The sequence below is a fragment of the Rhinatrema bivittatum genome, chromosome 8 (genome assembly GCF_901001135.1).
Source record: "Rhinatrema bivittatum chromosome 8, aRhiBiv1.1, whole genome shotgun sequence".
In the NCBI taxonomy this organism is placed as follows: domain Eukaryota; kingdom Metazoa; phylum Chordata; class Amphibia; order Gymnophiona; family Rhinatrematidae; genus Rhinatrema; species Rhinatrema bivittatum.
In genome coordinates, this window is record NC_042622.1 from 50,416,233 (window position 1) to 50,443,366 (window position 27,134).

Sequence of the window (27,134 nt, forward strand, 5' to 3'; positions counted from 1 at the left end):
AAACTTTCTCAAGTGCCCTTCACCCCCAAAAGTTAAACAGATCCCGCGTTCGTTAAGATTAGAGGGCACGACCCGCATTTAAAGAGAGAAGTTCCCTCTCTGCTGCAGAGTTACGGTGTACACTGGAAGTGCTGAGAGAGGTAAAGTAAGGAGGGGGGGGAGGGGAGGCATGGTTGGGAAGTTTCCAAACGCGCAGAGCGGGAACGCCTTGCTCCTTCCGTTATAAGAGCAGGTGGATGGGGGTGGGGTGAAGATCATCCACAGCACCAGCCTGGAGCCCCCGCTGGTCCAACAGGTTAGCAGGGTAATGATTTACTCTCGGCTATAAGCCACTCCTTGAGAATATTCATTTGACCTTCAGACCGACTCTCCCCAAAGAACAACTTCAAAAAAAAAAACAACAACCAGCAGCTAGAGGGAAGTGGAGGGGGTTAACAGCAGCATTTGTATACCGAGAGCAGGTCTGGGACACTGCAGATCTCCCCTCCGGTCCTTCTCTCCTTCAGCCCGTCTTTCTTCTCTCCATCGCAGGTAAAACTTTTGCATTTCCTGGGGCTTCCTTTTTGCAGCTTTTCGGAAGTAGAAACGTTTCATCTCTTCCAAAGGACTGGCTGTCACCGAGACGGTCTAACCTTGAAGAGCATTTTCCAGCTGCGGGGGGGGGGGGGGGGTCGATTTAATTTTAGGGGACTCAAACAGCATTCTGTCATGCAGCAAGGAGAGACTGTTAGCTTTTTCTTTTCTCCAGGCGGTTGCTGCCTGCTTCCGTCCCAGAGGTGCTCGTGTGGATAGCAGTGTAAGACCTGGCTTATTGATTGCAATTATAAATGGCTTTTGAAGTCCAGGAAAAGTGACCGCATACTTTTTTTTTTTTTTTTTACAGAAATGCTTGCTATTTTGAATTAATAGGACACTTTCTCTTTCTCCCTTCTCTCCTCCCCTCTGTACATACGCTTTAAGTCAGGAATCTGGACAGGAGTTTATTACTTTTATCTCATTTTATTGTGGCACAATTGCAGTGGTGACCGTGTTACTTGAAGGGGATGTAGTCTCGCTATCGCTGTTTAGGAACAAAGTATCATGTTTTGCACTAGTTGGGAACTCCATTTCACTTTCCTCACTGGGGGAACTATGCCAACAAGGGTGTTCTTTGGTACAGGTAAATTAGACAGTGAGAAAGCTGTAATAATTGCATTTACATAACTAACTTTTCACTATAACCAGATTCAGGTGCTCTTCAGAGTTGTTTTTGGATAATGTAACAGTTTTTCTCTTTACCTTTTCAGTTTGGTGATGGTAATGGGGGGGGGGGGGGGGAGCCAGCTTATTATTTCCCAAAAAACTTTTGAGATCATGTTCTGATTTTTTTCCCCTCCCCATTTCTTTTAATCTGTTGGGAGTCTCTGAGGAGAATATTGCTTTTCATGGGCTCAGATTTGGCACACTCTAACCTGGGCTCTCCAGCGTCATTTCCAGAGGCGCTCCCTGTACTGACTGCTGACCATCCACTGATCATCCAAACTAATGGGAGTGGGCTCCCAGACCCACTTTCTTACATTATCTCGTGCTAACACAGAGCCTCATCACTCCCTGCAACAGAGCTGACAAGGACTCCTTAACTGTAAATTAGCAGCGCATTGCTGACAAAAGACCCTGTCTAAAGTGCCTGGGATAGAAATTCGCCAGGAGCTGAGCAGTGGATACAGCTGGAGAACTGCACATTCGTGGATGTAGTGAGCAAAACCAGGACTGGCATAGCATGTCTCTGTTGACATGGAGCCATCTGGTAATCCTGATCAATGCGGAAAGGCAGTCCCCTGATTTATTGTCCAATTGTGTTCTGCCACTTTTATGCCCAAGTATTGTGGTTTCTGGGATTTGCTGCTTTCAGAGGCTTGGAGGGAAAGGCTCTCTTGCTGATGGGGAGAACACAGGAGCCTAAAGGAACATTGTACTGAGGACCACAAAACCAGCACTGGTTGCAATTCTCTTGCCACTGGCAATGTGTGCAGAGCAGTTTCTCAGAGTTCTGCTAGGCACACCCTGTGGAAAGACCTTGCCAGCATCTCCTAGATAGATGTATCGTGTTTCACCCCGCCAGAGGAGGTTTTTGCTGCTGCTGTTCTTTGCACCTGAGAGATCTGCCCTTAATCGTTCCAAAAGGATAGAGAATAAGGAGTCCTGCTCCAGGCTGCCCCCATTGTGGCCCAAAGCGACCACAGCTACCTCACTAGCAGGCCGATATAGTAAAGTTCGCGGGAGTCCCGTCGCGCACAGGCCACTCTCCTGTGCGTGCGATTCACTAAAACAAATTATTCAAATTAGGGTCCACGGTAAAAAGAGGCGCTAGGGACACTAGCACATCCCTAGCGCCTCTTTTTTGACAGGAGCGACGGCTGTCAGCGAGTTTGACAGCCGACGCTTAATTTTGCCGGCGTCGGTTCTCAAACCCGCTGACAGCCATGGGTTCAGAAACCGGACGCCGGAAAAAGTGAGCATCCGGTTTTCAACCCGCGAGCCACGGGCCGATTTTACATTTTTTTTTTAAATTAATTTTTAACTTTTGAAACCTCCAACTTAATATCTCCATGATATTAAGTCAGAGGGTGTACAGAAAAGCAGTTTTTACTGCTTTTCTATGCACTTTCCCAGTGCTGGCAGAAATTAACGCCTACCTTTGGGTAGGCGCTAATTTCTGAAAGTAAAATGTGCGGCTTGGCTGCATATTTTACTTAATGAATCGCGCGGTAATAACTAATAGGGCCATCAACATGCATTTGCATGCTGTGGGCGCTATTAGTTTCAGGGGGGGGGGGTTGGACGCATGTTTTCGACACGCTATTACCCCTTACTGAATAAGGGGTAAAACTAGCACATCCAAAACGGTGTCCAAACGCGGGTTAACAGTGCGCTCCGCCGGAGCGCGCTGTACTGTATCGGCCTGAATGATCACTTATAAGTCGTGCTGGTATGTGTCCTGCTTCTGCTTATGGCAGGCTGTGATGGTGACAGATGATGTAACTCTGGCATGAAGCCAGAGAAAAACTGATGGTGGGAAATCTGACCTGCCACATGGTAGGAAATTATTACACTTTATAAAGAAGTGCAAGTGACAGCAGAACAGGGTGTGCATGTGTGTTCCATGTCAGGGCATACATGTGTATTGTAATAACACATGACAAGGTACACACGTGTTCCATGACAGCATGTGCGTTGTAAAAACACGAGGGGGTGTGTATTTTTATTGTAATAAGATGCCAAACAGTGCTGTGGTAGTATGACAGGAGATGTGTTTATGTGGTATATTTCAGCTGTGCTCACAAAAACATAAATGGGTATTTGTTCTGTAACAATACCCAAGACATATGTACATGATTTAATAACATGATAAGGTATATGTGTGTGTGTGTGTGTGTGTGTGTGTGTGTGTTAAATTAACACCATAGGTGGTGCATTTCTATTGTAATAAAATTATGCTGCAACACAAGCACATAAAGTGTATGAGGCCAGCCTGGTGGTACAGTGGCAGTGCTATGCACCGCCATAAGGAGGGATCTAGATTCAATCCCTGGCCCAGGACCTCCATTCCTTGGGTCAGCCAGGTCTGGGAATGATGTGGAGGCCACGCTCACAGCCCTGGGGGAGGGGCGGGGAGGAGGTAATCATAGTCACTGTGCCATGGCAGCACCTAGTGGGTAGATTTAGGGCCTGTGATTGCAGGGCTGTAGAAGAAGCCTGGGTGTATGGCCCCAGCTCGCTACAGTAACTGGACCAAAATAAAATGTGAGATGGGGGGGGGGGGGGGGGGGGGATATAAAACTAGAGAAAAAAAAATCCCTCATTACTTGTGGATAAAGGCTCATGGCACCAGATTCCCAGCCCCAGTTCCAATCCAGCTGGAAGCCCAAAAGAGCAGAAGGAAACAGCCAGACTGCGCCCCCCCCCCCCCACCCCAAAAAACACAAGCAAACAGAAAACCACCTGGAAGGGTATCTGCTCATATCATAACACCACCTGCAAGGGTATCTGCCGTTATTTGTTGTGATGTTGCCACGGTACAAGCCTGTGAGCGGCCTTTTACCGGCCCACACTGTGCTGCTGGGTCCTGAAGCCGCCGGAAGCTGCAGCCTGCAGGCCACCATAGCCTCCATTTTCTTCGTGGCAGGTGCTACCACTGCAGCCACTTTCTTTGCGGCCTGGACGCCGCCGACGCCTGTCTTTATTGTGGCCCAGGTGCCGCCAGCATTTCCTTCTTCGTGGCTCAAGCCGCCGCCGCTGCTTCTGCCATTCTTGCGGCTGGGGAGCCACTGCTGCTCATCTTCACGGCCTGAATGCCACCATCCTGCTCTTGTACCCGACGTCTTCCTAGGTGTGCGCCTCGGCATTCTATTTAAAGGGCCCTCGACGGGGAAAAGTCCTGTGGCCCTTGCTATTGACATCCTCACCTCGTCCTGTCTTCAGCCCTATAAAAAGGGCTCTCTGCCAGTTCCTCGGATCCTTTGCAACGGATCCTCATGGTTGTCCATGGCTCTTCTTCCTGCAAGGTCTTCCATGGTCATCTCCTTGTCTTGGTGGTCTTCATGTTCTTTGTCGGATGTTCCTGACCTTCTTGTTCCTGTTCCATGTTCCTGGTTTCCTTGTTCCTCGTCGGAGCTCCTTCATATTGCCTGTTCCATGTTCCTGGTCTCTTGTCAGTTCCTCTTCCAAGTCTTCTGAATCTCCGCCTCATCTGAATCTTCAATCAAGTTCCTGATGTTCGGTTTTTGTTCCAAGGTCAGCCTTCTGGATTCTCCCTCATCCTTCCTCCAGGCATGCCAGTGTTGTGGTCAGTAACCAGCCCACAGGGGTTGTGTAAGGCCCTTCCTGGCACAGGGCCTGTTTCCAAGTCTGTCTTTGGTGGACCAAGTCCATGGATTCCATCCATGTTTTTAGAGTGTCGAGTTCCTAGTCAAGTCGCGAGTTCCTAGTCATGTTCCTAGTTCCAGGGCTCGAGTAGTTTGTCCAGCCAGCGGATCTCCATGTTCCTCATTCCAAGCCATGTGTCCTTGTTTCAAGCCACGTCTGAGTCTCAGTCCTGAGCCTGCCCCACTCCCCATGTGGTCCATGACCAACCTGTGGCAGGTTGTATAGGGTGCGCAGTGGGATGGCGTGGTCCAAGACCAGCCCAAGGGGGGCTGTATAGGGTGTTCTGAGGTGCAATGTCCTGGGAAGCTGAACTCTTCCTGAGCCTTTGTCCAAGTTCCTAGTCTCCAGAGCCTACATCGATGTTCCTCGGATTCAAGTCTTCATCCAAGTTCCTTGTTATTGCATGTCCTGCGTCAGGACAGACGAAATGCTGAGGACACAGGCTGTTCCCAAGCAGCAGGTCCGAAAGGGCTATCGAGTGGCTGGAGGGCTACCCAAGAGACCAGCATTGCGTTGTTGGGTCTCACTCCATGCGTTACAGGTTCAGCAGAGGCCTGAGTGCGCCTTGTTTCAAGCTACATTCCAAGGTCCAAGCCCAGCCTGTGCCTGGATACGCTCGCCTCCCACGGTGTCTACCTTGGAGCCTTGCCCTGAGGTTGCACCATGGTTCAAGGGCTCACTTTCTCTCGAGCAAGCGACTGCACTCTGTGCTCGCAACACTATTATAATTGCATCTGCCAGGGTATCTGTTCATATTATAACAACACCTAGCAGGTCATGTGCTGTGCACTTGTCCAGTTGCAACGCATCCCATGTGCTTCAGGTCACGTGATGCAATAAAGTGCGCCCGGCCTAGCACATGGGTTTACACGCAGTTGGACCCGGTAGACTAGCACCGGATGCAGTGAGGAGATTAGCACATCCAAAAACGTGTGCCCTAAAAAAACACAAAGCTGGTAGCACCTGTCAGTGCTACGGCTATGGCTGCTGTGCAACCGCCTCACCACCAGGGGTCCTTCTAGAGCTGGCTTTCCTGACGGGCCCAGTCCATCTCCCTTGTTCACTCTATGTTCTGGACTTCCCTTTATATCCCTGCCTGGCAGTTCCCTTGGTGCTTCGGCATCGAGCTCGCCTGGGCTCCCTGCTCTAGCCTTCCTTGCTTTGCTGTGCGTGTGGTCTTTGGGCCCTGCTTTGCCTTGCCTTGCGCTGTGTGTGGCCTTCGGGCCTTCTACCCTGCTTTGCCTTGCGCTGTGTGTGGCCTTCCGGCCTTCTACTCTGCTTTGCCTTGTCTTGTGCTGTGTGCAGCCTTCAGGCTCTCTGCCTTGCCGTGTGTGTGTGTGTGGCCTTCGGGCCCTCTGCCCTGCCGTGTGAGTGAGGCCTTCGGGCCCTTTGCTCTGCCGTGTGAGTGAGGCCTTCGGGCCCTCTGCCCTGCCGTGTGAGTGAGGCCTTCGGGCCCTTTGCTCTGCCATGTGAGTGAGGCCTTCGGGTCCGCTGTTCTACTGTGTGCGTGTGTGGCCTTCGGGCCCTCTGCCCTGCCGTGTGTGTGGCCTTCGGGCTCTCTGCCTTACTACTAGGTACCCTGACCCAGCCTGGACTCTGACACTGGTGCCTGCCGACTGCCCTGACCCAGCCTGGACTCTGACACTGGTGCCTGCCGCCTGCCCTGACCCAGCCTGGACTCTGACACTGGTGCCTGCCACCTGCCCTGACCCAGCCTGGACTCTGACACTGTTGCCTGCCGCCTGCCCTAACCCAGCCTGGACTCTGACACTGTTGCCTGCCGTCTGCCCTGACCCAGCCTGGAATTTGACACTGCTTCCAGCCTTATTCTGCTCCACTGTCACCATCATCAGAGACTTTCCAGCCATCCCTATCTCTCTCTACCTGGAGTCACTCCAGAAGGTGGTGTTCACAACACCAGAACACAGCCCGAGTGTAACAGTTTGCCGAAGCCACCCTCCAGAGAGAGAGATTGAACTTGGGTCTACCGGTGAGATAATTTTTTTACTTCCTACTTCATGCCGCAGTCTCAAAGATTTGTTATCTGTGCTCGTTGCCAGACCTTGAATTACCCCAGTTATCAGAACTGTCTAGCTTGTCAGCTTGCAGACCAAGAACACTGGTCTTGTAGCAAATATCATGAAAAGAATGTCTGTTTATCAGGAATGCTTAAATTGTCTGACTCCAAAACCAGGATGGTGGAAATGCTCTTGCATTCCTAGTCTGCTACCACCAGGCAAACCTTGCCCCTGTTGCTCAGCTCTAGGACCAGCTGTTTCATTAGAAAAGACAGTCAGCTCTACTAACCGGTATTCTGCTTCTGGCTCAACTAAGGTTTGTGGATAGAGAATTCTAAGACATCCCTTCATGAAACTCTGCAGAAAACTTTTCATAAAAGAACAAGTTTTTTCCCAGAAAATTCTAGGACTTACCCGGTCAGGAAGGCTTCTGTGACACCCATGCTAGAGCCTCAGGAACAGGTTTCTCTAAAACAGAGAAAGCTGATTAAGCCTAGCAGAGCTCTGCTTCCCTCAGCTGCGGCTCAGAGACAACTAACGAACTAAGACGTTCCAGAGCTGCCTGTTCCTTTAACAAGCTGCAGGTCCACACTTCTGAACCAGAGAATCGTGAGCTAGGCTTTAAGAATCCAGCTCTGTTCACCAAGTCCTTTGCTGTTCAGCCTTTATCCTCCATTTGTTCCATCACAAGTACAGCCACCACCGGTGAACAAGCTGTAACAGACTCCATTACCCTGCAGACTGAACCAGCCCAGCTGCCGCCCCCGGAGGGGCTGGAGCCTGCCCTGCCGCCCCCGGTGGGGCTTGGACTTACCGCTGCGCCCCGGGAGGGGTCTGAGCCTGCCCTGCCACCCCGGGAGGGGTCCGTACCGGCCCAGCTGCTGCCGCCCCGGGAGGGGTCCGTACCGGCCCAGCTGCCATCCCTGGAGGAGTCAGTACCTACCTTGTTTCCCCAGGAGGGGTCTAACCCTGCCGCCTTGCCCCAGGAGGGGTTACGGACTATTTCACTGCCCCAGGTGGGGTTTGTGTCCCCCTTGTCACCCCAGGAGGGGTTATGGACTGCTTTGCTGCCCCAGGAAGGAGTTGAACCTGCCGCATCGCCCCAGGAGGGGTCTGCCTTCCTTATTCAGTACCCCCTGCAAAGTTGGGACCCAGGAGGACTGGGTGGCCTTGAGGGGGGGTACTGTTACGGCTATGGCTGCTGTGCAACCGCCTCACCACCAGGGGTCCTTCTAGAGCTGGCTCTCCTGACGGGCCCAGTCCATCTCCCTTGTTCACTCTATGTTCTGGACTTCCCTTTATATCCCTGCCTGGCAGTTCCCTCGGTGCTTCGGCATCGAGCTCGCCTGGGCTCCCTGCTCTAGCCTTCCTTGCTTTGCTGTGCGTGTGGTCTTTGGGCCCTGCTTTGCCTTGCCTTGCGCTGTGTGTGGCCTTCAGGCCTTCTACCCTGCTTTGCCTTGCCTTGCGCTGTGTGTGGCCTTCAGGCCTTCTACCCTGCTTTGCCTTGCCTTGCGCTGTGTGTGGCCTTCAGGCCTTCTACCCTGCTTTGCCTTGCCTTGCGCTGTGTGTGGCCTTCAGGCCTTCTACCCTGCTTTGCCTTGCCTTGCGCTGTGTGTGGCCTTCAGGCCTTCTACCCTGCTTTGCCTTGCCTTGCGCTGTGTGTGGCCTTCAGGCCTTCTACCCTGCTTTGCCTTGCCTTGCGCTGTGTGTGGCCTTCAGGCCTTCTACCCTGCTTTGCCTTGCCTTGCACTGTGTGTGGCCTTCGGGCTCTCTGCCTTGCTGTGTGTGTGGCCTTCAGGGCCTTCTACTCTGCTTTGCCTTGCCTTGCACTGTGTGTGGCCTTCGGGCTCTCTGCCTTGCTGTGTGTGTGGCCTTCGGGCCCTCTGCCTTACTACTAGGTACCTTGACCCAGCCTGGACTCTGACACTGTTGCCTGCCCTGACCCAGCCTGGACTCTGACACTGGTGCCTGCCTCCTGCCCTGACCCAGCCTGGACTCTGCTTCCAGCCTTACTCTGCTCCACTGTCACCATCATCAGAAACTTTCCAGCCATCCCTATCTCTCTCTCTACCTGGAGTCACTCCAGAAGGTGGTGTTCACAACACCAGAACACAGCCCGAGCATAACAGTCAGATGTTAACTGCATGTAGATGAGGACATTCGCTATTACACGCCGATGCAGTAAAGCGCTGGGCACCCGACGCACACTTTTTAAAGTGGCAAATTTAACTCCAGCTCCATAGGTGGTGTAAAGTCAGCTTGCAGTCAAGGGCTCATGAAAAACTTTAAAATAGGTTCTCTGTGTGATGTGATAAGTGTGTCTTCCCCCTTAGTATTGTTGTGACACTTTAATTTACTGCTTTTGGTGGAGAAAAATTATTGTATATTTTCACGTCATTACAAAAAAAAAAGCACTTTTCTTATTGCCACACAATTTGGTCATCCATAGCAAGGGGCACCTAATATTTTGTTGAGGTGGCTGAAGTGAATTACAGCAAAAAAAGAAGCGGGATGAAAATGGCCGCTTGTATTGAGCGCCCATTGCAATTGGGCGCCTGATGCGATAAACTATGGAGTGCTACGGACGCTCAGTTTCCCATTAGTGCACCCTTTTCAACGCTGCCTCTCATTTAAATATTGCATCGGGCACCCAGGGATGTGGCTGCGTGCATGTTAAGACAATGAGCCCTCGATACGAGTGCCCGTTTTCGCGTGTCTTATTGCACCGGCCCCTAAATGTGGAGTTACACCTCAGTGCACCTGAGACATTCAGTAATGTCAAGCAAAGTGCTTCATGCTCTTTAATATCCAGATTCAGTTTCAGATCAGCAAAGGCTGACCCAGGATTTACCTGTGGCTGCCAACGTCCGAAGGTCTTGGGTTATTTATGACCCTCGGACAATGCTGGTTCCTTGCAATGGTCTGTAGATGATGACCATTCGCCCCACTTCAGTTCTCAGCCAGCTATCCTGAACTGGAATAAACATACCTGAGCAAGGCAAGAGCATCTCATTTAGCTGCTGGCAAAATCCTGCCAAGACTGAAACTGTACTAGGAGTCCTCAAATGTCTCCTACATGCGCGCAACATGTGGTGCACTAAAGAATCTTTCTGTGAGAAGAACTCGACCAGCAAATAGGGATTAAGCGTAGCTGGAAGCTAGTTAAAGGGGGGGACAGCTCATATGTTCTCCAAAATGATACCCAAGTTGCCCACGACATGCCAGAAGATGGCTGGGTACGGTGATGCACAATGTGAGTTACAATTCAGGTACAGTAGGTAGGTCTCTGCTCCAGAGAGCTTACGATCTCACTTGGTACCTGAGGCAACGGAGGATAAAGTGATTTGCCCAGAGGTCACAAGGAGCATCGGTAGGAGATTCACTGCATCTTGGCCCTGCTGCTCTAACCACTCGGTCACTCCTCCATGCCATTGCTATCCACTATAAAACTTTCATCTGCTTTGAAGCAGAACTCTGAATCTTTCTCTCTCTGGTTTTACATTTTTTTTTTTTGTAGTGAATCTGGTGCCTCTGAATAGTCCACAGAACAGGCACAACAAGGCCAGTGGCAGTAGCTACTCTTCCACAATGCCCTGCCAGGCTCCCGTTTAATCTTTTTATTGAAGGAGAATGAAATGAAAATCATAACCAGCAATGAAATACAATCATACTTTAAGGCACCAGCATACAGGAATGTATATCAAGAAAGCAGAAGATTAGAATACGCATCGAAGCTCTACAGAATTATACATAATATAATTTAAGGAGATTCAAGGTGAGAGTCTTAACGGTCCCCACATTGAGATCCATGAAGCAATTCGATTATCTATAAATTGACGCAGTCTTTTCATATTTGTAATATAAGCACATGGTGTTCCACCAGAAGTTAAAAGCTAATAAAGCACCATTTTTCCAGTTTGCCAGTACCAGTTTCATAGCTGTTGTAAAAAGAAAATCTAACAATCTTTTATGTGAAGCAGTTAAGCAAGAGTCAAAACCCACAGATTTCAAAACCACTATTCTATAGGAGAGGGGGGTATTGAGATTTAGGAGTGCTGAGATCTTTCCCCAGATCGCAGACCCAGAAGATTTTTAAACTTACGGACATTCAAAAAACTAAGTCTCCATGTCTGTGGATCTCCCTGCTGAGACTGCCAGCAGTGGTGCCAATTACTTCAGTGCCAGTTTAGGCTTGTGACTTTTTAAGTGGCACGATCACCCGTCCACTGGGACTAGACTGAGGCTACCAACTCATTTTTTTCATAGGCTGCTGAACAGTTTTCAGATGGGGGTGAGTTCTGGCGATTACCAGTCTGAACTGGATCTGAACCAGCGACTCACTGGTAAAAGATTCTATAAGCCTCTGCCAATTCCTCATGCCGGATTTCCCTCTTAAAACGGGTGCTACTTGCCTCAACTGAGCCTGGAACGCATTAGCTGGCTTTAACTTCAGCCACGAACCCTTTGCTAAGAGCTACTAGAATTGCCCCTTCTTTATTCTCCTTGTCTGGAGTTATAAAAGGGAAAAATAATTCTTCCCATAAGGAGTTCTCTGTTTTTTTTTTATTTCACAAAAATAAGATTACCGCAGCAGTACCTGCAAAAATTGTTTATGATAATACAAGTAAAATCTTTATGATGTGTTTTGTAAATGTGCTTTTGTTTTTAATTCCCAATGTGATACTGATGTTTAAAGCTTCCTTTATTGAGCCACTGTTGCAATCAATCTGATGTGGGGGTGGGGGTGGGGTGGGTGGGGAGGATAAGAGTGAGGTGGGTGTTGTAATGGATCATAATGAAAACTCCATCTGGACCACAGAGTGATGAATAAAATGCAGCAGGGAGACAAGCGTGGACTCAGGGAAGCAGATTTTTTTTTTAAACTGAAAGTGTGGTCATAAGAAAAGGTGCATACTTTTTATTTCTACAGAAGAATGAAAACAAAAGAAGTAAAAATCCCACATAGTTTAGGACAAGAAAGAAAGGCGATCTAGAAAGAAAATGGAGATAGGATGCAATAACACCAAAAAGGTTCCATGTGCTATCCAATTGGAAAGGGGGAGAGATATGTTAGACAAGTTCCGATATTTGGCAGGCTTCAGTACAAATGCAAGACAGCATGTTCCATAGAAAAAGAAACTCAAAGACAAGAGGTCATGATATGATGTTGGATGGAGGGAGACACAGCAGAAATCCTTCTTTGCTGACAGGACGATGCAACATAAGTGCACTCAGCCTAGCACACAGCTTAATGCGCGTTTTGGACATGCTAGAATAACCCCCGATGCAGTAATGGGATTAGCATATCCAAAGAAGCACGCAGCTAATAGCGCTCGTTACTTGTAAATGCCATGAGGATGAGGCTATTAGCTAGCTATTGCCCCTGATGCGGAAAAACCCCCGGCGCCCAACACACACATGTTAACATGGCAAGCTTAACGCCAGCCCCGGAGCTGGTGTTAAGTCATACCGCGAGCCAAGGGCTCAAAAAAAACCACAAAATCCTGCTGTCAGTGGTTCCTCCTCCTTAGTATCGTTGCCATACTAAGATCCACTGCTTGTGAGGATTGAAATTTATGGTAAAAGGATGGGCTTGATAAAAAAAAAATAAAAAATTGGTGGGCACACAGTGTACTTGCACAATATACACTCTGCAGGCGTGCATGTATATTGTGAGTGTGAGTTATCTGTGGTGGGATTAAAAAAAAGCCGCTCGTATTGACTGTACATTTTCCTAACCCGTGCAGCCACGTCTCCAAGGCGCCCGGTGCTTTTGTCCTTAGTGCGTCCTTTCTAGCGCAGCCACCAGTTTACATTCTGCATCAGGCACCCAGGGGCTGCAGATGTGCGTGTGTTAGGAAAACGGGCGCTGAACACAAGCTCCCGCTTTTATTGCATCGGCCCGAGAGAGGCCGGTGGATGCCTGCGATCACCTCCAGCAGAGATGGGACTAGTGGAACAATGATGGAACTCGAGCATACTTGGATCAGATACTGCAGGCAAAAATAAGGGCAGGGCAAGGTCCGGGGTACAGTAAATGAAATGGGGGGGCTTTGGTTTAGGTATGAAAATACACATGCCCATCTAACTGGAGATGACGAAGCTTGGGTGGCAGTACCACTGCGCTGAATTGTCAAGGAGAGATGGCAAGGCTTTGGTATACTCTCAGAGGTAACTGGGATGGGGGATGGGGAGCAGAGTGACTTGGCTGCGCCCCCAGCTAAAGACAAAAATGATAAGGAGAGATCTGCAGGCAGGCAGTCAGATTTGCTAGACTGAGAACCGGGAGATCTCTTTAACAAGGCATTTGTGAGCTGATATGAGCCAGAAAGAGCAATGGCTAAAGTTAAAAGAGGTGTAGAGAGGGCCGGAAGAGCAGAATGAGCTAACCAAGGGTGATGCATTAAGCCGCATGGAAAAACAGGCGCTCATATTGAGCGCCTGTTTTTTTTATACACGTGCACAGCCACGTCTCCTGGATGCGTGATTGCATATTTTAATTAGCTGCTGCGTTAAAAGGACGCACTAGGGATAAATTGTGGGTCCTTAGCGCATCCGTGGCATCAGATGTCCAGGAGATGTGGCTGTGTGGGGCTTAGGAAAATGGGCACTCAATTTACGAGCGTCTATTTCCCTAACCTGACCGCTCTCAAGACTTTTTTTTTTTCATTATGCTGCTTTCTGTGGTTCCTTCTACTTAGTATCGCAATGATACTAAATAGGAGGAACCAAAGAAAATAAGTATTTTTTGCTTTTTTGTGGAGGCTTGGAGAGCGTGAATACTTAACCCCAGCTCCGGGGCTGGCGTTAATTTTTTTGTGTTAAAATGTGTGTGTTGGGCGGACCGTGATTTTTTGCATTGGGAGTAATAGCTAATAGCCTCATCTACATGGGATAAGCCTATTAGCTTTGTGCTGGTTTGCATTGGGAATTATTCTAGTACATCCAAAACATGCGTCCAACCGCGTGTCAAGCTGTGCACACGATATTGCATGGGCCTGCTAGTGGTTAGAGCAATAGGCTGAGGACCATAGAAACATTTTGATCATCTTTTAGAAAGATGTCCTATAAATCCAAGTTATGTAATTATTTTGTGTGGTAGAAATATTTACACTTAGATGTACTGTGTTTTAGAGAATAATAAGATGGATATCAATGTCTGAAGATACATATGTAATTCTGATTTAAGCCTTCTATTTAACTGGCATTTAACGACATGCATGGAAGTTTACAGCACTCCTAATTTAGAAACTTTCTTCTATCTAGACTTCATAAAGGAATTTTATGAGCCGGCTTTATTTAACGCTGTCCTTGCAGGGGGCTCTCCCGCATCCACCTTCCTGGGCTACAGCAGCCAGGCCAGAGCTAGGCCTCACTCACCTGCGCTGCTCATTAGCCAGAACCCGCTGGGAGCACCAGGTTAATTCTCTAATTGGGGATCTGGCGAGGAGTGGGGGAGGGGAGGCTTGGTTTCCATCACCTGCTCCTTTATTTCCTGGGATTGAGTTTCTTCTGGTATCAGGTTTAAAGGGCAGGTGAGGCGTCTTTTTTTTCTTTTTCTTTCCCCTTTGTTGCAAGGGACTCGTCTGTCATTTTTGGGGAGCGATGGCGTTTGCGCTCCAGGACTCTGGCTGCTTCCGTTCCTCCGGCCTGCTGATGCTGCTGGGAGCCATCACAGGTGAGCAGTTCTGTCGGCGCTTTCCTGCCCCGACACCGGGGCCTCTCAGACTCTGAGTCCGATTATCGCCATGGGAGGCCTCCCGTCTGGGTTTAACTCTGAATGACCTTGGGCCTTGAATAATAACAAAAACCTTCCCCCCCCCCCCCCTTTCCTCACGGTCCCAACTCTTCCTGCTTCTGTTGCATGAACCCTGCTTGGCTCGGCAGCGCTCTTCCTGCTGTTTGGTTTGGGCGCAGTTTTCAAACCCAATTGATTAGGACGAACTACCCCCTACCTCTGACGTTTACTGACACGTTAGGAATTAAGTTGTTCGTAAAGGTTATCCTTTTTTTTTTTGTAGCAAAATAGTAGGCATAAACACGAGCATATTACTTTCTTTTCCAGGGAAATGCAATAACCGCATAAGCAGGGAGAAAATAAGATAATAAATATATAATTTTGACCATCTCGTGAAATTGATTCACGTTTAAAGCTGTAAAGTTTTCAGACCTACTGAACGCAACAACGAGAAACGTTGTCATCCTTACCGAAACTTTCCGCTAGGCAGATGTTCTGGCGGTCTAACGCACTTCGTTTTCGGTGGGTGAAGGGAGTATAACTTCTTTTTTTCCGCGCTGGAAGCTGCGGTAGTGAGATTCTTCTCTTTCCGCCCAGCCCCCCGCCCTATCTTTCTAGCTGTATTGATTTTTCTACTCATCTATAAGAGGAGGTTGCCACCTCGCTAAAGTCAACCTGCAGACTCTGATCTAGGGGCCGATGTAATAAAACCCGTGCCAAAACTGGTACAACTTTTAGTGCCCCCTTTTTTTTTTATATAGTACACTTGGTTTAAAAAAAAAATGGCAGCCCTGTGGGATGTAATAAAAGAAAGGTATGTAAATGAGACCCGTGCTAAGTTAAAAACAAAAAAAAAAGTCAAAACCAAAGCTAAAACGCTCATGCAGAAAAGCATAGGAAACACAGATGCTAAAATCGGCACTGATGTAAAAAATGCTGTAAAGTTCCCTTTATTGGCTGTTTTAAAGTGACATGGGCCAAACTGATTTCTCTTATATTGATCCAATAAGTCATATCGCAGCCTACAAAAGTCTGCAAATTGACCTGTAAAATGCTTATGAGTTAGATAAGTAGGTATATCCGAAAGCTCACTTCAAACTCAAGTTACAGTTCTGCAATATTATTCCAGCTTCAGATACATAGGCAGACTGGAAAACGCACAGTTATAGTTGGCATAGCTTATTCTCGGATATAAGCACTCTTATGCAAGCAGAATTATTTACAGTTGGCATGGCTTATTCCTGGAGTGTGTTTAACTTTAAACTTTTACTCCTGCCATGACCCAGGTGCTAAAAAACCCAAGTAAAAAAAACAAAAGTAAAAGCCAACCAAGTACTAAGTTCTCCCGGCTAATGCGGCTCTCTGCATTACCTGTTAATAATTAATTGCTTTGTTTACATGGAATTTGCATGGGCCAACACTAACCCAACCATGTGTTTTTTAACTCCAATTTTTGTGTGTGAATTTTCAGCTCTAAAACCTTTATTACATACATGAGTAAGGTTGGTGCTGAAAAAGACTCCTGTGTGTTATCAAACCAGAATCTCTGATATACTTATATATCTATACACACACAAGCCTTTTGCAAAGGAAGATATTTCAATAGGGACAAAGACAGGTGTGGTTTTTTTTTTTTGGGGGGGGGGGGGTTAAACCCTCTTGCAAATGCCACCTGAGATAAAAGGCTTGCTTCCTTTCACTCTGACTTCTAACCATCTGAACAAAACACTTTCTCTCTCTCTCTCTCTCTCTCTCTCCATCTCTCCCCATTCCTAGAGGGGAGTGCCATAGCAAATAGTATGGTCCATTCACTACACCTCCAACCTCAATATGTCCTCTGCCGGTAGGAGCCTAGACTTAGTGAGGGACCATAGGCTCATTGACACGCACAAAAAATAACAGCTAATGGCAGGTAAGGACCATGAAGTGCATCTAGTCATCTCATTTTTGTTTTTTTTCCCCCCTGATACTGTGCCATAAACTCTAGCTGGTCCCTGTTAATTTCTTTCCCTTCAGGGCTTTGGAACCGGGGATCTTCGGTGCTTCTTATGCTTGCTTAACTTTCATTGCTGCTTCAGTCCACCACCCTTTCTGTGAAGTATTTTCTGATGTAACCTAGATTCACTTCTTGGCTATTATTCAGGCCTTTTAAGGTATCGAGTCTCCCTCTTCTTCTTATTAATTTCTCTCCCACCACAGTCCTCACAGCAAGGTAGAGTGGATCACATCCATGAAGTAGAGAAGATACAGCAGATAGTGATTATATAGGGGATGAAAAGAGGTTAAAGAAGCATTACAAAACACAAAATAGATGAGGATTATATCTGCATGATGCAGTAAGTATAGGGCTGGTATAATGTAGAGGGGATGGATAGAAGGAGGAGTGAAGAATAAAAATATAAGCATTGCAGAAACATGCATGAGAAGCTGATCAACTCACTGTAGGCCAAATAATTGGAGGACGAGCATGGAAGCGTGACTTATAAATTAGAAGCATTGGACTACATATTTGTTTATTACTTATGCCAGAGCTCTAAGCAATGTAAAAGATACATATATAATACGGTAATACAAATGGCAAAATAACAAGACTAAAAAACAAAACAAACTCCTGCATTATACGTACCCAGTATCCATTGGTCACGTAGTACATGGCTAACATAAATAACATAAGCGTATTTGTAGGAGGATCCACTAAGTTCAATAGGATGAAGTGAATTTATATATAGAAATCTTCAATTTGGTTGGATCTCTTGAGGTTGGGTGATATGTGAGCGTTTGGAAGAAGATACCCCCTGATGCAGGTTGGCATTCGAAACATGAATTCATGTCAGGGTTTGATCGTCATATGTCCGGCAAGATAAGTACTATTCAATTTGGATTTGTTCATGTTGAGATGAAATAAATCTAACTTTGGGGTACTCACCTTGTATGAGACTGGTATAAAAGCTTTCAAAAGAAATTTTTTAGTTAATACATTACTAAAGTTAAGTGGACTTTAACCAGCGAGTGGCTTTCCAATTTGAGAAGCCCATTCAGTGTCTGTCCTACAAATTATAATAATTTTTGAAATATATGACCAGTAGACAAGTGATTTATTTTGTTGGTATAACTCCTTAGAGGGTCTCTGGAATTCAGTTATTTTTTGGGCATATTTTTTGTGATTTACATAAATATGCATCATTGAGAGTGGAAGTGTAAAGGAGGGCTCCAGCTCACTTGAGTGTGAGGCCAGCCAGGGATGGTAGCTGTAGTGTAAAAATCCAGATTTTGACCATATGGCAGAATGACAGATTATTGGCGACTAGACCGAGTTCTGCTTCTGCTGCTTCTGCTGCTTCTTCTTCCTCCTCTTTTTTTAAGAATTCCCGAGCTTGGGGATGAGCAGAGAAGGTGAGCTAGTGGATGTAGAGTTCAAACATTTGGGTGGCAAGCATATTAAGTATCCGAGTAATCTTCTCAGCTTCACGTAAGATGAGAAAATGTGTCTTAGAATAACCCAATTGGTGGCTGTATCATTGATCCTGCTTGTGTGTTCAGTTCAAGATGTGCCCTCTATATAAAACATGGGAAAATAAGTGAAAACAGGCTGTTAAATAGTGAAAATAGCTTTCTGCCCTCTGGTGTGTAAAACCGAGAGCCTGTTATGGAATATCTTCATCTTTGGGTCTAAATCCAGAAGTTAGGCTTCTGATAAGGAACTCCACTCCTCATTGAGTCTGACTTTTTTTTTTTTTTTTTGTTCCTTCCATAAATTTCATTACTTTCTTTAGTGGATGACTTAGGATGTGTTGCGTTTAATCTTATCTTGGAGGTGATTTTATTTGCAGATAAGTAAGTAGTTTTTGTTAACTTGGAATTATATAAAAAATGGATAAACGGGAGGTAAAGTGACTTGGCCAGGGTTACAAAAACTGAAGTTGGGGACTGAATCACATGTTTTATAGGGTAACTCCTTAAACTAGGTGTTTAATTATACAGATTAAAAATTCAGGGAGATCTCTGTAAAGACTAGGAGAGGACAATTTTAAAAGCATGAAGTGCAGAGTCTCTTCAGATGCAACAGGCATCGTACATGGATGGGTAGAGGAACTGACCTATCAAAAGAATCCATCTTCAGTTGCCAAACCAGAAATGCATGAATACTTTCAGGGTGGTTTGGCGGCAGCACAGGGCCACCGTGTAGGGGGGGGGCATCTGGGATTGGGTTTGATTCTGAGGCCAGGACTCTGCTTGCTGGTCCAGCCAGGCCTGGTGATGTTGCGGAAGCAGCATTCACAGCCCTGGATGGGAGGGGAAGGGGATCCAGGTCCTTGCTTCATAGTGACACCTAATCAGACTCTATGCATGCATACTAAACTGCAGAAAGAGTTGCCTGGCCAAGAAGGTACCACACCCCAGGTACCTGTGATGAAGGCTCTTGGTGCCATTACTTGATAGAGGCCACTTCTGATTTGAGCTGGAAACCAAAGGAGCAGGAGAAACCTGGACTTAAAAACAAAATTTCAAATGGCAGTGACAGATTCACACAATTATTTTGTATTGGGACAAAGAAAATCCGTCCCTAGACCAATTGTTTAAAATAGCGTGTTGCTGGTGGTACGGCATATTGAAGATGCCTCTTGGCTTTTTCCCAGGATTGTGTGTGTGTTTATTTGGGGTTATGTTAGCTGCTTTCTTTGGGGGGGGGGGGGGGGGGGGGTGAACCTTGCAACAAGTCACAATGTTCCACTTTTTTTTTTTTTTTTTTTTTAATGAAGGTGTTTGCCCATGCAATGTTTATAAGAGAACATTCCAGGTCATCGTACAGTAGGCAGTTGAGCTGCTAACCAGAGAACGTAATCAGTGTCCCAAATGCACAACTGAGCCTTCCTAATTCCCTTTCTCACCCTTTTTTTTTAATTCTTTTTTTTGGCCCTTGCAGACTATTTTGAAATGTTTGCCAGTCGAATGAGTCCTACATTCCAACGTTAAAAATAATTATCTATTACCTGTGTGTCGCTTTTAAGATTAGAAAAATAAATTTGCAGTAAGATGCCTTAAAGCAAGAGAGCCCCATCCACGGCTTTGAATATCAGCAACTACTTGGATCCTTCTACAAAATCCCTGACTGTGTTCAGAGAGAGTCCATGTCTGGATGAAAGTGCCATCTCTGGGGGGAATAAACCTAGGAAGAAGACTTGCTGGTCCTGGTGAAATTTTACTCCTAGGACATTTCTAGGTGAAGCTTTTTTTTTCCCTCTTGCTCTTGCGGAAGTGACGACCTGCTTCCCTTGGTGTTGCTACGCGGCTCTTGCATTGATAGTGCGTGTCTCTATCGCTTGCTATTTCTCTTTGTGTGCCTGTTGAAATACAAGCCCCAGTAAGATAAGAATATCAAATATTTGAGCATGGTCATTTGACCGGATCCTTCCTCTTTGAATTGGTGTAATTACCATAATACCACTGCTAAATATGCGGGATATAGTACATATCCTACATGCAGCGCTGGAGAGCTTTTATAAGAGATGCCAGTAAGTGACCTGAGCAAATAGCTTTACAAGGGAAGTGCTTTTTTTTTTATTGGCTTAACTCCTTGACCTGGGTGTCTACATTTTTAGACTAGATCTTATGGACAGCTGGGATTTGAGGGTACAAGAGGGAGCACTCTGCTTGCCCAAGGCTACAGATGATGATGATGATCATCATAGTAGAAACCAAACCTGAGCTTGTGCTCATGTCCCAGAACGTCACTTGAATTTTAAATAGAAAAATGCTCCTACAACACTCATTGGTCTTGGAAGAATGCCAACTCCCCCCCCCCCCCCCCCTTTCGTCCCCTCCTCTGGTCCAAAAGTTTCCTTCCTAGAAAGAGAGGGAGATGGCAGATCATAATATACTGAGATTCTCTACCCAAATACTATCTGTATGTGTATTTATGTAACTCTCAGAATGCTGTTTGCTTGTCGGGCACTGCAAGTATGAACTGTAGGACCTTGCTAAATCACTGAAGTTACATCATAGACCTGAGCATTGCCTCGTAGCCTCACAGGTTTCCTGTGTAGACCTAACATGTATCTTAGCTTGAGTAGAAGGTGTTCTTTAAAATCTTAGGCTGGCAGAGAGTTGGGTTTTTTTTTTTTTTTTTGTTTTTTCACAGTACCACAAATTCTGGAGATCCTAATTTGATTACTTGATGTACTTCTCTGTCTTGAGTGTATCACTTAACTGCCCTGCATTCAATATTTTACATTTTTAAGCAAGTTGGTACTTATCCACACTAACTCCAAATCATTGAGAGACATCCTAGCCCTTTTTAAAATATTCTGAGTTTTGTAGTCTTTCTTTTGTAATCCTTGGATTAGGGGTGCATCCTGATTGGGGGTGAAGGTTTTTCTTTTTTTTTTTTATTTGGCTGAAGATATTGTGTAGTAACCATGAGGTGACCTGTCCTCTTCGTTAAGTAGGTTATCCAGTGTTAAGACCCAGGAATAAGTCCTATATAACTCCCAAAGGTGTGGTTCCAAAATAGGTCTACTTCATTTACATAGGAACATTGACTTTTATAAGAGCATTGAGAAATACAATTCACAGTTCATGAAAGAGATAATAGGTTTCAGATAATTTCCCTCCAATTGTCTCCTAGACACATTTTAAGGATTTAATGTGATCTCCTAGCTTTCCAGAGGTGTCAGATATTCCTCCTTTTGCCACTGAAGTCTTCTTTCTAGCATAACTTCTAACTTGAAGCATTTTGGAATCCTGGTTTCAGAATTCAATAGACACATTTATAAATTATCTAAGTTTCAGTGGCTGTAGAATATTAGGTGGAACCATCGAATATTAACCAACTTTAATGTATGTCAGCACCCACCTAGGCAGCAGCTACACAACCTGAACATTCCCCATAATTAGAGCATGCCTCCCTGCCTGTCAGTGGCAGTGGCTGCCCACAATTGCACAAAGGTCTTTGCAGGCCCCTGTACTCAACTAGTGGTTCTAAAGCTGTATGTTAGTCATGGTCCTTGATGAGCCAAGGGCATCATCCTCATGTGCTGCCTCTGCCAGAGCCATCTTCATGTCTGGAGCTAAAGGAGAAATTTATGCTTCTAGGATGACACTGTACTTTCATAATCTCAAGAGGCTGTCCTATGTTTAAAGGATGCACGACTTGTTAGTTGATCAATGTGGTGATGCCAGATCTGATCATCAATAGTCTGGACCTTGTATAACTGAGGTCCAGGTCTTCTTGATGGAAGCAGGCATCGACTTTCAATAGAGCCTCACAAGGTCTTGAAGTGCAAGTCTGTGCAAAATTGATGCATCTGCTCCTGCCTGAATTGTAATTTTTACAGTGAGGGCAGGATTGAGATAGTCCAAGCATGTTTTCAGGCAGCATCCCATAAGTAGTTCTGTTGGACTGACACCCCCCCCCCCCCCCCCCCAAATTGGACAAAGCACGATATGTTGCCAGATGAGGTATTTGGCCTATCAGACTTTCACATCTTTAATGTGTTTCTTGTTGATGCCCCATCTGCTCTGCAAGGCCATGTGTAATAATGGCAGCCTTAATGAGGCTTCTTTTGCATAAAGTCCTTGAGGTTATCAGAAGTGTCAGACAACTGGTTTGCTTTGATAATTGTGTATGATAGCCCATGGGTAGAAAATAGCTGTCAGAGCATCAAAACTATTGCAGCAGATGTTTATGATGGTACTGTGATCACCTCAAATAAAAATCTATCTCAATAAGGAAGTTCTTCCCTTGAAATGGACCTGTATAGTCAATGTGAATCCTTGACCACAGTTTCAGTTAATGCCCAAAGGAAAGTGAGGGCTTTTGGCAGGTTGTGTCTCAACATCTGACATGTATCATACTCCTTGCTGGCCAGTGCCTTCATACACTCAACTTCAGGATCTGTGGCATACATAACGGCTAGAATGAACTGATGGCCTTTCCTTGGAATAATACGATTTTCTCGAAGGAGATTGTTCATATGGTCTAAACTCCTCAGGCAGTTTAACACGTGATGTGATCATCCATTTCATGCTCAATTTAGGACATAGGCAAGGACATGGTCATTTTTGTAGCCAGCCTAGCTATCTAGGCAGCCTGGAGGGGAGCATCAGGAAGTTTCTAGCATCAGAGCTTTGGCCAGAGGTAGAACAGTCTGTTACTTATGGTGGCAGGCAGCTCAAGGCCTCAGCATGGGCATTTGCTTTGCTAGGCTTGTTCACCTATCTGTTGTCGGTATGCGGCACAATATTACAAAGCTGCGTCTGCATTTGTGGTGACAAGCCAAGGGGTATAGGCTTGAGGTCAGTATGGATTTCAAACTGAACCTTCAGCTACCAAAGCAAGCACCTCTAGCAATCTGAGCATAATGCCATTCAGATGACACAATCCAAAATGTAGTAAACAATAGGTGCTTGTTTGCCAACTGGCAAAGCATGGTTCGGTGCAGCCCCAGCAACATATGACTGAGGGCTTTATTTAGTGAATGAGCACAGAGTCTTATTGGCAGTTTATTAATATTCAGAAAAGCATTCACATGTTGGCAGATCCATTTCCATGGCACACTTTTTTTTTTTTTTTAATGAAGACACAAGAAAAGTTGAGATCCACATCCAAGAATGTGGATCTCTTCTCCGTCTTTCTTTTTGGCTACTCTTTTATGAAGGCCATGTAGCAGTTCAGCAAGTGTTGCCTTTTATGAAAGAAACAATTGATTAGAAGTTTGAGCATTCCCAAAAAAGAATGCCGTCTTTAGAAGTTGGTTTAAGGAATGATGAATTGCCTTTACCTTGTCCTTCTGTTGGATGGATTCTGGAAGTATCTGTGAAATAGCCTGAAAATACTAGAAGTCTCAATTTCACATTTATCTTTCTTTGCTTGAATGCCTAAGTTCTCAAATCATGGTAGGACTTCCCAGAGACATTGAGAGAGTTCATCCTCTGATGCTCCCATGATCAAGACATCAAAATAAGATAAAATGTGTGGGTTTCACCAATATTTCCATGGAGGCTGAAAGATGGCTGCTGCAACAGATAATGAATTGGAGATGTTGAGATTGGATAGCTGCTCTTCTCAATAAGTAACGACTGTCTGGATGTGTGTGTTTTTTTTTTTTTTTTGAAAAAAAACAAAACAACCCAACAAACTTTCCTCCAGTAAGTGTGGCAAATAGTCTAACAGCAGGCTCTATATGTGGGTGATCTTTAAGTACCTTATTTAACTGTGCATTTATTATCTCCGCAGATGAACTCCTCTTCATTTTGCTTTGTCACTGGTACATGAGTATTACACTGTGTGTGTGTGTGTAAAACTGATTCCAGGATACCTTGTGCTACAGAATGCTTGAGCTCTAGCTCTTAGGACATTTTATTTTATTTGTTTTTATATACCGGTGTTCGATCTGGAATATCACATTGGTTTACATTGTAACTTGGTTCTAAGAAGACAGGGCCTTCTTATTTTACACTATAACTTCAAAATATTGTGCAGAAGGCATGTTCCTGGCCTTCAAGTGAGTCTGGTCCAGGTGGCATGACACTGCTGGTTCCTCGTAAGCTTTTGGCTCCTCAGAATGCCTTGGGGGATTCATCCATGGTGTCCTTGTGATGACATGGATCCTTTGGATACAGACTCCTAAACGTGTGAACCAGTTTCTTCCTAAGAATCTCTTGTGTTTACTCCTTCCCCCTACCCTCCCCTGTTGACTGAATGGCTACATCTTCTGTACAGTACTTTCTCTCATGCATATTCATTGTGGATATCCTGAAAACCTGACTGGAATGGGGGGTCTGTGAGGACAGGTTTGGGAACCTCCGGATTATGGATACTTAATACTTCCCAATGTGACTCAAATATTCCACACAGTCTGGATATGGTTATAGTTTACCCGATCACTCATTGCTGTGTCAAAGCATATTTTATGAATTGGGGTCCTTGTTCCTCCCTATGTCTCTCTTGGCACTGAGTTGTGATCTTTACATTCATTCAACGTGGCCATTCTTTTTACCAAAATGACACTCTTTTCTTTGAGGCTGATGTAATAAGATGAGTGTTTAAACTGCTAAAACACTACAAGGTGACTTATAAAAGTTTGGCATGCACAATGAGAGACCTCCTTGTTAACTTGTTGATAGGCAGGACCAGGCAGCTTAAGTATAGCAGAGTGTAGACGTCATCCGGAGGGGATGCCCCCGAGGTTCTTACCATGACGTGCTTTAATAGTGGCCCGTGCACACGCGCCTAGGTGATCCCATGGGTAAGATGGTGGTCGGCAGCACTGTCCCAGGAATGCCAGGGAGGTCGGCGGTAGCTGGCGGAGGCCTCTGCTTTCCTCAATGATGTCAGGGCTGCATAAAGAGGTGAGCATTAGTGGTTGCAGCAGTCTGCGACCGGGCGTAACAAGTAGTTATGCTCCAACATAAACATAGCTTACTGCTGTAGCTGCAGAATAAAACATATATTGAAAGTATTAATAACAAAAAGAAAAATCATAGGTCTTAATTAAAATCTTCTCTTCTCTCACCAGCAGTTTAATTACTTTCTCTTTGCATAGTATCTGCTTCAGCCTAGCTTGGCCCTCTTTTCCTTTCCATTAGCAAAATGAGTTACAATGTCCTGATCAGCTCAAGGAAGAAATCCATCGAGCCCTGCAGACTGTCTTTGATAGTTTGCCTCCTGGTCCAAGCAAGTTCCCACCACAGTTAAGTACAGGTTTCTTTAAATCTTCAAAACAGTATTGCAAAATTCTTATTTTCCTTCTCTTCAGGCTTCCTGAGATTTTAGCTGAGAATCTTTGCCTTAACTCTTGCTTTCCCCCCTCTGCAACCCTGGGAGAGGGTCACAGTTATATCCTCCTTTTAGATCTGCACCCCTGGAGAAGCCCCAGACCAAGTATAGTGGGGGAATTTACAGTCTCCTCCTTAGGGGGCTGGTGGGTCATGGAGCTATCTGTAACAGCCTGTGATCAAAAGATGACCTTTTAAGCACTGGAACCTTCTCACTTCCCCTCAATGCAACCTTTTGCAGACGGTCCCATAAGGGGGAAAGTCTCCGCTTTTAACACAGCACATCCTTTGGGTATTAATCTATACCCTCTGCGGCACATTGGGGCCACAGAGAGGAAGGCATTATTGTTGGAAGCGAGGAAATTGATTACTGTGTATACTTTAAGCTATTGGAGTGCAGAAGAGTGGGGAAAAGAAAAGAAAAGTAGTTCTCCTAACTATGGGGAAAGTGTGCATAATTTATGGAGCTAGTAAAGCATCCTAACTGGAAGCCCATACCCTGATCTAATCAGTGACTTTCATTTCTGGGTTATACTCTGACTGCTGGCTGTACCAAAAGTTTTGTTCTTGGACTATATCTAGGGAGTGAGTCTCTGTTTCCTTGTCTGTTGTGGTTATGGGGGACAAGGAGGAGACGACAGGCTGAGGGGGGGTCAGAGGAGATTATCCTACAGTGAAATCTCTACCCAGCTTAGGATGTTACATCCTCTCTTTGCCTCTGGACCCAGGTCCATGACACCATTTGTTTGACCCAAAACTTCTTGAACCCTACTGAGAGACTCAGGTATTTTTATATGCCCTTCTGAAGAGGGTTACATAAGTTCAACTCCAGTCAACCCCATATATATATATATATATATATAATTTAAGAACTCCTTAATCATAAGTTTTATATACTTGTTTAAAACCTCTTATTTCAAATAATTGTCAACAGCCTTTGCACAATAATCTTAATATGTATTTTCAACACTGGAATACCTCATTTATGTAAGTATGCAGACCCTTTGCTATGACACTCAAAGTTGAGCTTGGGTGCATCCTGTTTCCATTGATTATACTTGAGATGTTTCTCCAACTTGGTGTCCAGCTGTGGTAAATTCAATTGATTGGACATGACTTGGAAAGGCGCACACCTGCCTATATAAGGTCCCACAGTTGACTGTGCATGTCAGAGCAAAATCAAAGCCATGAATTCAAAGGAATTGTCTACAGACATCTGGGACAGAATTGTGTCGAGGCATGGACCTGGGGAAGGGTACAAAAAATTGCTGTAGCATTGAAGAGCCTGAACAGTGGCCTCCATAATTCTTAAATGGAAGAAATTCAGAACCACCAAGTGTCTTTCTAGAGCTGGCCACCCGCCCAAACTGAGTAATTGGGGGGAGAAGGGCCTTGGTCAGCATTTCACTGTGGAGATGGTTGACCTTCTGGAAGGTTCTCCCATCTCTGTAGTACTCTACCAATCAGACCTTTATGGTAATGTGGCGAGACGGAAGCTACTCCTCAGTAAAAGGCCCGTGACAGCCTGCTTGGAGTTTTCCAAAAGAGCATTCAAGAGCATGAGAAACAAGATTCTCTGGTCTGATGAAACTAAAATTGAACTTTTTTTTTTTGGCTTGAATGCCAAGTGTCATGTCTGGAGGAAACCAGGCACCACTCATCCCTTAGCAAATACCATCCCTACGATGAAGCATGGT

The 27,134-nt window shown here is 45.7% G+C and overlaps 1 protein-coding gene across 3 annotated transcripts in view; it reads left to right on the plus strand.

The window, feature by feature from the left end:
- Positions 1 to 254: 254 nt before the first annotated feature.
- The window catches only part of SGK2 (serum/glucocorticoid regulated kinase 2), a 73,486-nt gene continuing 46,606 nt past the window's right edge, over positions 255 to 27,134 (plus strand). For 2 of the 3 annotated variants that reach the window (XM_029612958.1, XM_029612959.1), the window contains exon 1: positions 255 to 531. Coding sequence is in view for 1 of the 3 variants with exons in the window: in XM_029612956.1 (XP_029468816.1) it covers positions 14,529 to 14,601 (73 nt within the window). In the remaining 2 variants the exon portion in view is untranslated. Of the gene's footprint in view, positions 532 to 14,370; positions 14,602 to 27,134 lie in introns of those variants that run through there. The other variant, XM_029612956.1, reaches the window with a different exon arrangement.